The 13,382-nt window shown below is 43.2% G+C and overlaps 1 protein-coding gene across 1 annotated transcript in view; it reads right to left on the bottom strand.

Annotated features, from left to right (window-relative positions):
• The window catches only part of SUGT1 (SGT1 assembly cochaperone of MIS12 kinetochore complex), a 205,121-nt gene that overhangs the window by 41,699 nt on the left and 150,040 nt on the right, over positions 1 to 13,382 (bottom strand). The window contains exon 6 of the mRNA XM_085621970.1: positions 2,836 to 2,923. Within this exon, the coding sequence (XP_085478096.1) occupies positions 2,836 to 2,923 (88 nt within the window). The remainder of the gene's footprint in view (positions 1 to 2,835; positions 2,924 to 13,382) is intronic.

Here is a 13,382-nt window from a genome sequence, read left to right as displayed (position 1 = left end):
AGGACACCAAATGGTGGTATGTCGACGCCAACCTGAGCCAAGAAAAAAAAGAGAAGAAATACAATTTCGGACCCAACCACTAGATGGCGGAATAATGCACAGCATAGTGAATCCAGAAAGATTCACGCTGCAAAACTAGCCTAATTTTAACTGATTTACTTCTATCTGCTTAGCCGAGCGAGTAAGATACCTCATTGAGTCTGCAGGAAGCTGATTCAACCCTCCATCATTACAAAGCCAGTCAAACTGGCTAACAGTAACACTAGTCATTTCCCTACAAAAAGGGCATGAAAAAGTGCAGAGAAACTGTAGCACGGCATTGCCAAAAAAACATAATGGGCAATACAAAGGACAAAGGGGATAGAAAATACAATACACATTATTGGCATAGCATATGTGTTAGTGTTTTACGTTTGTTGACAAAACTCTTGCAGATTCATGGGCACTGCAACCATTTTGCAAAATGCTCTAAGTCTCTTCAGTTTCACTGCAAGCTGACCACTGTTCTGGCCACTATTTCAGCTCTAGGATATTCCTCTGCAGCACACGAGTCTTGTGCTGATCCTATTTACGATCTTTTAAATTTCAGCAGGTCACCTTCTTTTGCTGCTGGTAAAACGTTTATAAGTTGTTTTAAAAATAGATGTGAAATCAATGCAACATTAAATAAAAAGTCAACGAAGTGAAATTTGAATACCAACGATTTACAGCTTAAAATAGGTGAGGAGAATAATAAATAGTTAGAGTTGGGAATATCTTTAATTTTCAGCTATTACTTATGTGTCGTGTAATGCAATTTGGTACATTTACATGAAGAGCAAAAGGACTGCCACGTACTCGAGAGGGGGTTCCTGTGTCTCCTAAGAGTATTCCAAACAAAAGAAAAAAGTAGCTGAAGCAATTTTAGGATGTATTGAATTGGCATTCTCCGGCCACGGGACAGCAAAGTCTTTCCTTGCTAGCATCTGGGATGGTCTATGTATCATCAAGTTTTCCAATGGAGGTCTTGTGAATTATCACTTGACAAGTCGTGGCACTGTTGCTCCAGGCTGGCATAAGACTTTGATCTTTACAGAACTTTTAGCCTGGCACAAAGTCAACCTCAGAGGACCCAATAAGAATTAATGCTTAGCATATCTATGCAACTAGGGTTCAATTAAGTGGCTACACCACACCAACCCATTACTCCCTTCCGTGGGTTTGTCGATGACTGGAAAAAAATGACTGTCTGCAGTGCTGGTTTGAGGAAATTAGGCTACAGTATGGAAAAAATATAGACCACGGGGCGTATTAAAGCAGAATCAATCCAGGGTTGGAGGAAATCCAGCAAAATACCCAGATTTGTGTGACACACCTCAACGTTTGTCACTAATATACAGTCAAAGTTCAATCAACTTACACTCTTTGCCAAAGACTGCTTCGCCTTGGGCTTTTGTACCAACTCACTTCCTATCTCTGCATCCGACTGTGTGCCGGTGGACCTGGTGGCGGTGGGTGATCGGGGGAAGGGGCGGGATTGAAGACGCATGAGGAGCCAAATGATGGCGTTTCTCCAAGTGGGACTAGCAGCAGTGCATGATGTCAAGTGAATGGTGAAGTGCTTTGCCGCAGTAAACGCTAGCCTACCAGCCTGACATAGATACAGTACAGCATATCAGTCTCAACACTGGACAATGAACAAAATTCTTTACTCTAGGGCGCATCACTTTCTAGGCTGGTTTCCTTGGCACAGTCCCCACATCCTCTGCGTGGCTGGAACCCCATAGCCAAGTGACCTACTAAACAGCAACAGAGCCCGGCCTCCCCAGAAGTAAGCGGAAACGGCTACGGGGAAGGTGTGAGGCCACTCTAATGCCCTCCCCATACCAATAAGCATTCTGTAATTTTTCTTTTTAAGTCTTTCATTTTAAGTGAAACTGAACAAAAGAAAATTTGGTAGAACCAGGCAAAAAGACCAATGCACGCGATCATTCAGAAACAATGACTGGGAAAAAAAGCCTGTAGTACAATAGAGAGGCGAGGCCGGAGTGCAGTTAGGCAGAGGATGTGCATGAACCTTCTGTTTTTTTAACCAACACGATTTCATCTTAAAGTGCCGGCCTGTTATTCATTCTTACATTCTGGAAAACTCCAGATTAAGTATGACATCCTAAACTCCTGGAACCCTCAGGTTAGCATATCATTTGCATACTAGTGCATGGTGCCATCAAACGTAGCTAAAAGATACCCTAGCAGTTCCAAGTACGGATGGAAAATTACATCGGATGTCACTGACCTCTGAGATACTCCATAGGAGACTGTAAAAATCAGACTTCAAGATAGGCCACACTGACAATACAACTGTGAATTAATACGTTAAAAAGAGTCAGCCACTTTACGACTATTTCGCCAAAAAAACGCCCTGAGCTACTGTTAGCATAATTTATGCAGTTGAGATTTACCAAGACCAAAACAAATGCTCTATTATTATCATATATTCAACAGGCATGACGTAGGATCTGAGCTATAACTGAACCCCGCCTTGAACAAGTTCCAGATTTTAAAAGCTCCAGCTACTGTAACACTCTTTTCCTGGCTTCTCCTATAGTGACCTTTTTGCTTCCACTTTGCTTTATTTTGTTTGCTTCATCTCATCCTATTCTGTTGCGAATGTCTTTATTTACAATGGATTATTTCCAGAACGACGGTAGGGCAAATGTATTCTTCTTCCAGACTGCTTTAAGGCTGGATACTGGCGTTTCCATATAAACAGCCATAAGAAAACACCTAGACAACAACCACGACTGTACTGGTACACTACGTTTCAAAACAATAAAAACGATTCTTTCAACGCACCCGGAGTAAAATGTTTCAAAGTAGTCTCTCCCAGGCCCTCAAGCTTCTCCCACCTCAAGGCTTCAGTCTTCTTCATCTTTATCTCAATCTGTGGGGGAAAAAGGCGAATAAAAGAACAGACTCAAAGTGACAATACAGGGTCTGCTGCAGTATACAGAAAAACAATTTTAAGAATTAGTTTAACTAGCTTCCAAAAACACTCTGCAGGTCCGATTTTCAATGCTCACCAATTCTTAGGCTTCTTGCAGCGTGCTGTGAAAAAATCAGCACAAAAAAGGAGTTGTGCAAGCTACATTAAACAGAGACAGATGGTGCCAGTTGGCAGGGGTAAAGTTGTAAATCACAGTCAAATGCAGGCAGGAAACGAGTAAAGAGGGTAGGAATGTCCTTTTTATGAGCAATTCCATTTTAAGTTTTTATAATTGGGGCGATATTCTTTGCACCAATATATCGAAATGTGACCAAGTATACAATGAATCCGGTTATGTGCAACTTCTTCAGCTCGATTGTAAACAAAGCGGTCTATGAAAACTACGGACACCCACTGGTATGGATGAAGCAGTGGTTAGTGAATAGAAGATATATTACTGAGAGATTAGTCGTGTAAGCAGTAACCCGTTTTGCTCACAGTCTATTCACCCCACTTACTAAATCACTATTTTGTGATGACCTGGCAGAAGTTCACAGCATTCAAGCAAATAATCAACAGGCGAACCTACACCAAACAAGTATTAGCAATGCCAGTCGCTTTGTCTCTTGCATTATGGTGTTGTTCTAAGACAGGGAGGGATTTCATTCGTATTTTCTCACCACATTACAACATTTTTACAGAACACATAACCCATAGTGTAGGCTATAGTGTCTTACTAATTACATATATTAACTCACTCCTGGAGTGTATGCCATTATTGATTAATATTTGTCTTGTTGGCCACATATTGCCATACTTTATGTAGTTTCCCCAACAGAGAATGGTAGCCTAGGCCATGGGTTCTTATATGAACGCTTGTGTATGTTATTCTTTGCCAGTGTGTATTATTTTCATACTTATCCCAATCAATACACAATATGTTGGCATATGATACATCTGCATTATCGTATGTTTCACTGTGTACCGATTAGGGGTGTGTGAAACGGTTTCGCCCCCCCCCCCCAAACATTCCCTACAAGAGTTCACCGGCGGGCGTGTTGCTCTGCAAAGATAATATTCGAATGTGCGCAGCCCATCATGAGGATATTGAGATGCCGTCAGTTATTCATTTCTCTGCAGAATCCCTGTTATGCACACATCTCTCGAGGCTAGCTAAATCGAACCAGGTTTGCTCCCACAAAACGGGGCGGGGGCGTAACTTTACAGGTTGACTAATAAAAAGAGGTGCAAATGGCCGGGAGGCACGGACAACAGTGTATATCCTAGAGTGGGTGAAGGGAGGGAGGGACATTAAGAAAGGCAGAACCCAATGGAGGGGCAGAGTAGTACCAGGAAGCAACACAGGTTGCAATGGGAAATAGGAGAAGGCAGTGAAGCATTCCAGAAGGAAAACAGATCACAACTTCAAGGTTGGGAAGCAGTGTACAAGTGACACTGACAAATAGTGAAGGGCAGCATTGAGAGTAATGCCTCAGGCTCCCAGTGAGGGTGAGGATCAGCACAGGGTCCAAGAGAAATGGAATGAGAAGTACCAGGTACAAAGAAGGCAAAATAGACAGCATTTGGTCCAGGTAGTGGCTGTGTTATAGCACTTATTTTACCGTCCTGTTGTTCATCACTCCCCCTTCTGTTGTCCTTTAATACCCTCCCCCCTCATTGTCCATATTGCCTACGCCCCCGCCATAAGAAAGACAAAAAAAACGCTGACACAGCCAGCATTGGCAATGTCATATCACTTATTTTCTAACTTTACTTTTAGCCATTCTGCACAGCCATGCTGCTGTACAACATGGCTAAAAACATTGTCAAAGCTGATAGCTTTGCTTAAGACAAGACCTGTTGGCTTTGCCATTGCTTGTTTAAAACACTGCTTTAAAAGTAGTCTATGAATGAGGGAAGCTGTATAAACCAGATTACATAAATCAAAAGTGGAGGGTGTCTCCCAAAACAAGCGGTCACTATGCCCTGCCCCTTATTGCGCATCCGGCACAGTACATGTGTTCTTATAGAAACCTCACCCATATGATAATCATGTGGCATGCTTCATCATCAGGTCCTCATCTGGTGTGGTACTCCGAACCAGGTGGGCTCAACATCGCAGTGGGAGGGAGCACTTTGATATTCTCTATGTTCTTAAAGGGATCTTAGGACAGAAAACGTTAGAAATCTTCAAGGAACCCTAACCAAATTCTTTAATAAGAGGGGCCTTGTGATATGGTTAAAAACATAACATGACACAAAGAGGCATTTACTGAGCCAGTGTGTCTATTCCAGGTCGACATGTTTCATATGCTTCACAAGATGTGCAGATTTCACCAGGACCTCTAAGATCCCAAGTCTTCAGTTAGTCATATGAGAGAAGGAATTGTATTCTATTTAATTGGGGAAGATGCTAATTAGCAGAATAAGCTAATCTGTTCACATCAGGTAGCATAGATAGAGCAGTGTAAATCAAGAACCCTGGCAATCTGACAGTCGCTGAGGGTGATAGTACGTAGCCCAACTCTATTAATCCTGTATTCAGATTGGGATACATTTTATTATTGAAGCGGAAGATTAGTAGAAATTCAGTTGTCTCTTTACTAAATTTCAGGCAGTTGGTTGCCGTACGCCCATGTAATTGCTTCATATCTCTTTGGAGTGTGTTTAAGTTGTGGATCGAATACAGCTTTAAATAAAATTGAGTCACATCAGTGTATTAGGGAGCTTTATGCCTGTGTCTTGTAGAAATGGTCCCAGAGGCTCAACGTTGAGACTCAACAGTACAGGGGAGAAACCAGTGCCTAGTGGGATGAAGCATGATCTCTATTCTGATTGTGACGCTAAGTTTCCTAGTCTGTCGGAAATCAGACCCAGAAGGAAGGATATGAACTAGTTTAATGCATTGTCCCTGAAGTCCATTCTGACTTCCAACATATTCAGAAGTATATTAAGAACACTCATGTTGAAAGCAGCCAACAAGTCCAGCAGGATCAGTAGGTAAGCCTCTGTTTCTTCGAGCATACAAAGAATTTAGTTCTGTGCTTGGGCTTCTCTAATAATAAAATGCACTGGCTATAGCAAAACATTGTCGTATATCAGATGGACCACAACACAGTTCTCAAAGGTTTTGCCAAGGCAGGTTTGTTATAGGTTTTGTCTAATGTTTACAGATCTTTTAAGACTGGGTGATATTTGGCCCAGTTCCAGACTACTGGGGTATATTTCTTGAAATAGTGAGGATTCCTTAAGGCATTCTAGCATGGTACTAGTAGGTGGACATTTGCCTTAATTATTCTGGCTAGTATAACATCACCAAGGCAACAATTTGGGTGTTTTAGTCTAATAGTTTAGTGAGAACCTCAAGTTGGATTTCAGTGACTGTGCCGCAAATGATGAATACATTAGAGCTGTAAACCGGAGGTTGTGATTGGCAAGTAGTGAAGATCACACTTTAGAGATTTTGCTTGAGAAGAGGGATAGGAATTTGTTGAATTTTTCATACGAAGATGGATCTATCTTACGCACTGCAGTGTTCCCTTTTATGAAATTGAATATGCAGGGTTGTACAGGTGCTCTATTTGACCCTGGATGAAGGGTGTTTAGCCTTTGAATTTCTTGTATGTTGGTTTTCCTAGCCCTTTTTAGCCTCGATCTGGTCTTGAGAGATTTGTACATAGGACAATTCCTTTCTGATCTAACTCATTTTCAGCAAATCCTCATTAAACCAAAGAGTGCTGTGTGCAAGTCTGGGAGCTTTCAGTTTTTTGGGGGACACATTGGCAAAGTGTTCTATGGTCTTGGCATAATGGGTATACATTTAACCAATATTAGTATTTAGATCTAGTATGTCTACTTCATATACCAGGAGATCACTGATGGATTCTTCTTTAGTGTTGCAAACCCAGATTTGTTGCTGTGAGGCGTACTATTTACTTGTCTATTTCTGAAAGGGATACAGAAAAGGGAAATGGTCCGACCAATCTACTTAAGTCAGTGGGAGACAAGTGATACCATCAATAGGTGCCATGAATAGGCCCAACATTTTCTCTTTGCCATGTGTTGACAGGGAGGGTAGTTGGACCATGTTATGTAGCAGCAGCAGGTTGTATGTATAAAATTCTGAACATAATTTTTTTTTTTTTGTATAACAATTTTTATTGAAAATAAAAACCACAACATAGCAGCAGTAACGACACAATAATGAGAACCTCCACAGGCGAAGTATACATTCGGATGCTGAAGATACCAGATAATATATTCAGGGCAGCAAGAATTAGATCAGATCAATTAGTGAGGCAGTACAAAGGGGGTTACATGTTCGGATCGGGGAGCCCCCGTGCACATCGTATGTCTGGTGGCCCGAGGGTTTCAAGTCACCGCGCCTGCCCCAACTTTCTCCAATGTAGCCAGTCTCTCCCTCCTAAGCTCCACCGTAGGAGAAATACAGATGTCTCCCCGGTATTTGTTCCATCGTCCCCACTTGTGATCCCATTTCCGCGGGCAGCCTCGGCTTCTGTACACAGTTTTCTCCGCCACCATGGCATGATCCATATCAGCAGCCCAAACACGTAGCTGCGGAATGGTGTCTACCCCCCATTTCTGGGCAATATTCCTCTTAGCAATGGTCCAACCCATGGCAGACCATGTTTGTTCCGCCTGGGTAAGGTCTGTAGCCTCCCAAACATTAAGGAGGCAGAGTTGGGGAGAGGGGGATAAGGGCTTACCAATGGACCTCGCCATCTGTCGGGTGACGTCTATCCAATATTGTTGAATGTGGGGGCATGTCCATAGAATATGTATGAATGTACCTATTTGGTGACAGTGTCGTAGGCAGAGCGTGTCCAATCGTCTCCCCAATTTACGAACAACTTAAATTTGGCATTTCCCCATCACTGTAACAATCTCCCATGTAGAAGTTGCTGGAAGAAAATATTTGGCTATGAGAGATGTATTTGGTTAACTGTTCTGTAAAGTTGTATGAGGATTTTGGGGGTCTGCGGATTATGTGCAAGTAAAGGATGTAGAAGATGTCTGTTGAACTGGCCACCTTCAAGTTTTCAAATGAAGGATAACAGGAAATCTCTACTGGTGAGCAGGTGAGTCAAACCCTTATGAGCAAGGCAACTCCACCTCCTGGTCTGGATCGTCTGTCGCACTGGAGTATTTTGTATCCTGGGAGGTACTAGGGAGTCTATGATGCTTTGAGAGAAGTGATTCAGCCAGGACTTGGTTATTTCAAGGAACGTCTTCTTTGTCTGTGTTCAACGAGGCCAACAATTTATGGATGACGTGCATCAGAAGATCATACACCGTGAAGTATACCCATGATGTATGAACTACACTGGCCCTTGCTGTGGAAATCTTTACTTTGTTACAAAACACAAGGGAACCGAATATGCAATCGGTCAGGGACCTTGGGTACGTTACTATTTCTAAAGACAATGGTCCCTAGACAGTCAGATAGAATGTAAATTAATATAGACCCAATCAGTGCTATATTCTTTGTCCAACCAGACAGGTTTTTTAATATACAGTAGGCTTATAACACAAAGAAAGGGTTTTTTTTTTTTTTTTTAAGTGGGACACAACCTGCGTCCTACTGACAAACACACAAACATTAAGTGAGGGGTTCAGGCAAGGAAAAACGTGTCTGCATTTAAATTTGATATAAATACAACAGACAGGGTACTGTGAGCACACCATTACAAGTTTAACATTGCATTATAGTCAATGTATACGGTGTACAATTTGTCGACGGCGTTTCTATCCCTTTAATAAATAGTGGGATCATCTTCAGGACATTAAGGAGACATGCCTGTATACACAAAGCTCTAAATAATTCAACCATAGAATGAATGGGAACGGAAGGGGGAGAAAAGTGAAAAAACACAAGATTACAAGGGGGCAGATGGAGATCCATGCACTTTTGTACACAATTTTTTAGGTGAAAAAGACGTGCGAATTAATTAACAAATGGCCGCGTCGAAACAATATCCGCAGAGTACGGGATAGAGAGGTTCAGAGAACAGAGGAGAACCAGAAACCATGTGACATGTTCTGGTGAAGAGGGAACCAAGTGTGTACGAGGATGGCCGTGTCATGGAACCGGAAAGCAATTGCGTGGTAGGTGCGCGCCGCTGCGTGGCGTAAGGTGAAGGCCACCGGTTAGCCCACAGAGAAGAGACTTCTGAGGGAAGAGAGTATTAAGGTCCAATTATGAGGAGGAACACGCTGTCTGCAGGTGTTCCCTGGCTGCGCGAAAAAAAGAGCGGCGCGGTGACCATAAGCACGTTTACCCGGAGCCGGTGAGATGGCGGGTCCAGGGCGAGTTGTGGCGGAACAGTCTGGCGGACCTGGTGAACGCCTGTAAGTGGAGGAGGGAATGTGTTACGCCTATGGTGCAGTAGTGATCTGTGTATAACTGCGATGCGCTAGTGGGGCGCTTACCCAAGGTGGCTGTGATCAGCACAATGGCTGCGGGGACCGTGGATAATAGATAGTCGAGTAGATGCCTGCAAGGAAGGGCTCACGTTAGTGACATGTATGACTATGTGGTTCTAAGTCAACCATACAGACGATGTGGTTGTAAGTCAACCATACATGCAGTTGGCCAGCGCTTACCTTCTAGGTCAAGAGTGCGGGAATCGGAGCAGAGTCGCGTGCGCGATCTCCATAATTGGGAAGTCCTGGGGGTAATCAAGCGCATACTGTTTTAGTCAAGGGAATCCAGGCATTAGGAATTATCCTAAACGTCTAGAAGCGCGGTGAGGCGGGTGTACTTTCCGAGCGAATCTCGGCTCCTTGATTACGATCACGGTCCCGGCGGAGTGACCGAGTGGAATCTCGGTTCAGTCTGTGGTGGTGCCCTCTTGCCATGCTAGCCGGTGGTGATAAGGGGCGGGCAGATGGTCATGTCACTAAGGTGAAGTCATGTGACCAATGATTCTGCTGTGCGTGGAGAGCTACCTAACGCGGCGGACATATTGGAAAGTGCAGTGAAGACAGTGAAAGCACTAGTGAAGCCCGAGACAGTCAAGATGAGAATTAAAACGGAAGCAAAACAACGTATACATTATTAGTAAAGTGTGCATGAGAACACGATTTACAGGTACTTTGCAATTCTCTGTATGTTTTCCAACACTTTACAAAAAATATATATACTGGAGCGAGATGGCCCAAGCAATTTATGCAAGAAGGGGCCTAACATGGCAGACATTGTAGAAGGTGCAATAAATACAGTGAAAGGGCTTGTGGTGCCCAATAAGTGTGAGTAAAACCTGAGTGGACTTTCCGTTCAAACTTAATCTTATCATATACAAATTGTTTACCTTCTACTGTAGTTTGGCAAACAATGCAATCCCCACATTTAGCTTGGCCAGTAAGTGGGGGTAAGCCCCAAAGGTCATTTAGAGTGCCTTTAGAGTCTGAGGATGGTACAGCTGCGCGTACCAAATGATCTTTAATATTTTTGGCCTTGCGAAAAGCAAACAGGGGGCGTTCCCGATTGAGTACTCCAGCATTAAGTACTGCCCAATATTTGATGACACTTTTACGGGTGGCATGCGATACTGGTGTAAAAGTCGTTTCGCATACCATCCGGTTCTGTGTTTTCCTGATCTTGGAGGACATCTCTGGGACAATACCACGCTCTCTTTAGCGAATTGAGAACTAGTCTGCGGGGGTAACCACGGGTGGTGAGTTTGTTACTAAGGATATGCGCTTCCTTAAAGTAGTCCTCTTTCAAGAAACAATTCCTCCTAATCTGCAGGAATTGGGAGTAGGGGAGCGAATCCCTAAGAGCACGGGGTGATGGCTGTCGTATCGGAGAAGCGTATTGCGCCCTGTAGGTTTTCTGTACAGGCTTGTTATCAGATGGCCCTCACTGTGTTGGATATTTAGGTTGAGGAAGGGAATGGTGAATTGTTTATGTGACAGAGTAAAGGTGAGGCCTTACAGCATTTCATTGTTATGAGGTTGTTCTAGCTGGCTTTCTTTGTATGAAATGCCGTGTGCTAGGACCCCTCGCAAGAATATCTATCAGCTTGAGTTTTCCTTGTAAACTCATTGTGATAGAGGATTAGGATTGGAGAAAACTGGCAAACCAATAACCAAAATATAAGCTCCTAACATTAAATATCGTAGTGCAAATCCTCTACCTCAGGGTTTGTCAGAGGAGGTATTGAACACAAAAACCCTTGCCTACTTCATTAATCTGTGAAATTCCATTTAACAACATAAAGGTCTTAAGCCTTCTACACAGTGTAATAACACACCCTTAAAGGACAATTGGCTCTAAGATATGCTTTTCACACAAATTCAGGCTTACTGCCTTTCCTGTAATGTTTCATAGTAAATAGGTCTGATCTTTGGCATCTAACATAACATTCCGAATTGAATCAATCAGGCCGATAATTAATCTGGTTCAGCTTTATTAAGCTTAAACTTTTTTAACAGGCAAAAAGCCCCAACACAAAACATTTTTTTCCAAGCATACAACCTCTGCCCAGTGGAATATTGTATTCAAGGGACTCAGCAGTGCCAAAGGCGGTCTCTAAGTAGCGCTTCTCAAAGTAGTTTCTCTTTATCACATAAGGGAAAACAACAGCTATGCTATCAAGCCAGACCTAAAAAGGTGTGAATGCAGAGAGTGTAGGTAACACAAACATCACAAGCATAACCAGACACCCTCTTTTCTCACAGATTACAGAAATGGGTATTAACTGGATCTCTTCCCAAGCCCCACCCAGCCAGAGACACTTCAGATCCCACTACCCCTTATGCCTACTAGTGCCACCCCTATATGAATGAGTGGGTCGGCGCACTGTAACAGGTTTACAGTCAACCCGAGCACATGGTCACGCAAGGTCTATGATGGTCGGAAGATGGCGCCTATACCTGTCATATCTGCATCAACATAGCACCTATTACAAATCACATGGTGACATTAAAAGATTAAAAAGTCACACTATCACTGTCAATTATTTTTTATTTAAACTATTCAGAGTATATTTTAGACCCATATGTTAAAACCAATTAAATGAAGTGAAAAATAGCGTAATATAGAAGTAGAATGGAACAACTTCTATATCTAAATAACTACAACACCAGTGTGAATAAACGTCACATTAACCCAATAAGGGTGGCTGTAGAACGTACTCCCTCCTTAGTGCGTCTGCCGGCCATTAGCCGACATGGGGGAGGGATGAAAAGGATCCTCTGGCGATTCCCCCCTAGGCCATCTGTGATGTCAGCATGCTGAAAGGTGTGCTAATGTTATAGATTCCCACCAGCGTTGGCGATGACAACTGGCGAGTTCTTCCTCTGTCGTCTGGTTGGATTTTGGGGGACTGCGATGCCTCCCCAGGTTTCAGGGAGTCATCGTTGGAAAGGGGAGGGTGTCCCCTTTCCAACGATGCCTTCCTGACATGTTTTCCTGGCTGTGGATTGCTGCTGTGCCCTGATCTGCAGCCAGGAAAACCACTAGACCACCAGGGAATTGGGGTGGGGGGGGGGGGGGGGGGGTGTCCTCGTTGTAACCAGACAGCCACCCATATCACCCCATAACACCCTCCTTCTCGGGCACAATTTATTTTGAAAGATTAATGTGCTTTTTCCCCTGGGAGCGCTAACAGGGGAAATAAATAATACAATAGAAAAAATAAATTAAATTGTCAGGGGGTCGCCCCTGCGGGCCCTAATGTTTTTTGGGTTTTTTTTCAAAGAAAATGTGCATTTTGGGAACCACACGTTTCCTTTAAAAAAAACATAAGAGGCAGGGGTCGTTTTAGACCCCTTGAGCCATCTTTTTTTGGTTACTTTTGGGCCATTTGAGCTGCAAACATGTATAAATGGGGCGACATGGGGAGACCCTGCACAATGGTTGGCTGACAGTTGCTTATTTATGTATTTGGTTGCTATACTGGTGCTACGGAGGAGAAATCTTTGCCCAGGCAGTATTATGTTTTCAAATCACAAAAAAATGAAGTAATACAGTCAAAAAAGTGCAGTCACACAGCTGCTCACAGAACAAAGTTTTGGATAAACCATGGCAAAAGTATGCTGTGGTATTGGATATGGGGCAAGGTGAAGTGATAATGTGTTTTTTGGTCTCTTTGAGTTTCTTTGGAGAACCTGCAGTTTCATCTGGAAAGAGAAGTGTTTTTTGTTTATTTACTATTGCACACATCTCACAGACACACAAACACCCACCGACTGATTTAGAACCATTCTTCTGCTTTCTACGTAGGACAGTGTTTTTGAAGGAAGCTTTTAGCCAGTCAGCAGAGATGGCGTCTCTGTGGAGGACTGCTGCCCAGGCCCCATCGTGGTTTATAGAGGACAGCTCTGAGGCTGGATCAGAGACAGAGACTGAAACAGCATCTGACGGAACGGAAAATAAAGCAAAATCTGGAAG

Source organism: Triturus cristatus, chromosome 8 (assembly GCF_964204655.1).
Source record: "Triturus cristatus chromosome 8, aTriCri1.1, whole genome shotgun sequence".
Taxonomy (NCBI): domain Eukaryota; kingdom Metazoa; phylum Chordata; class Amphibia; order Caudata; family Salamandridae; genus Triturus; species Triturus cristatus.
The sequence above is the reverse complement of the archived record's forward strand: the minus strand, read 5'-3'. Positions and strand labels throughout refer to the sequence as shown.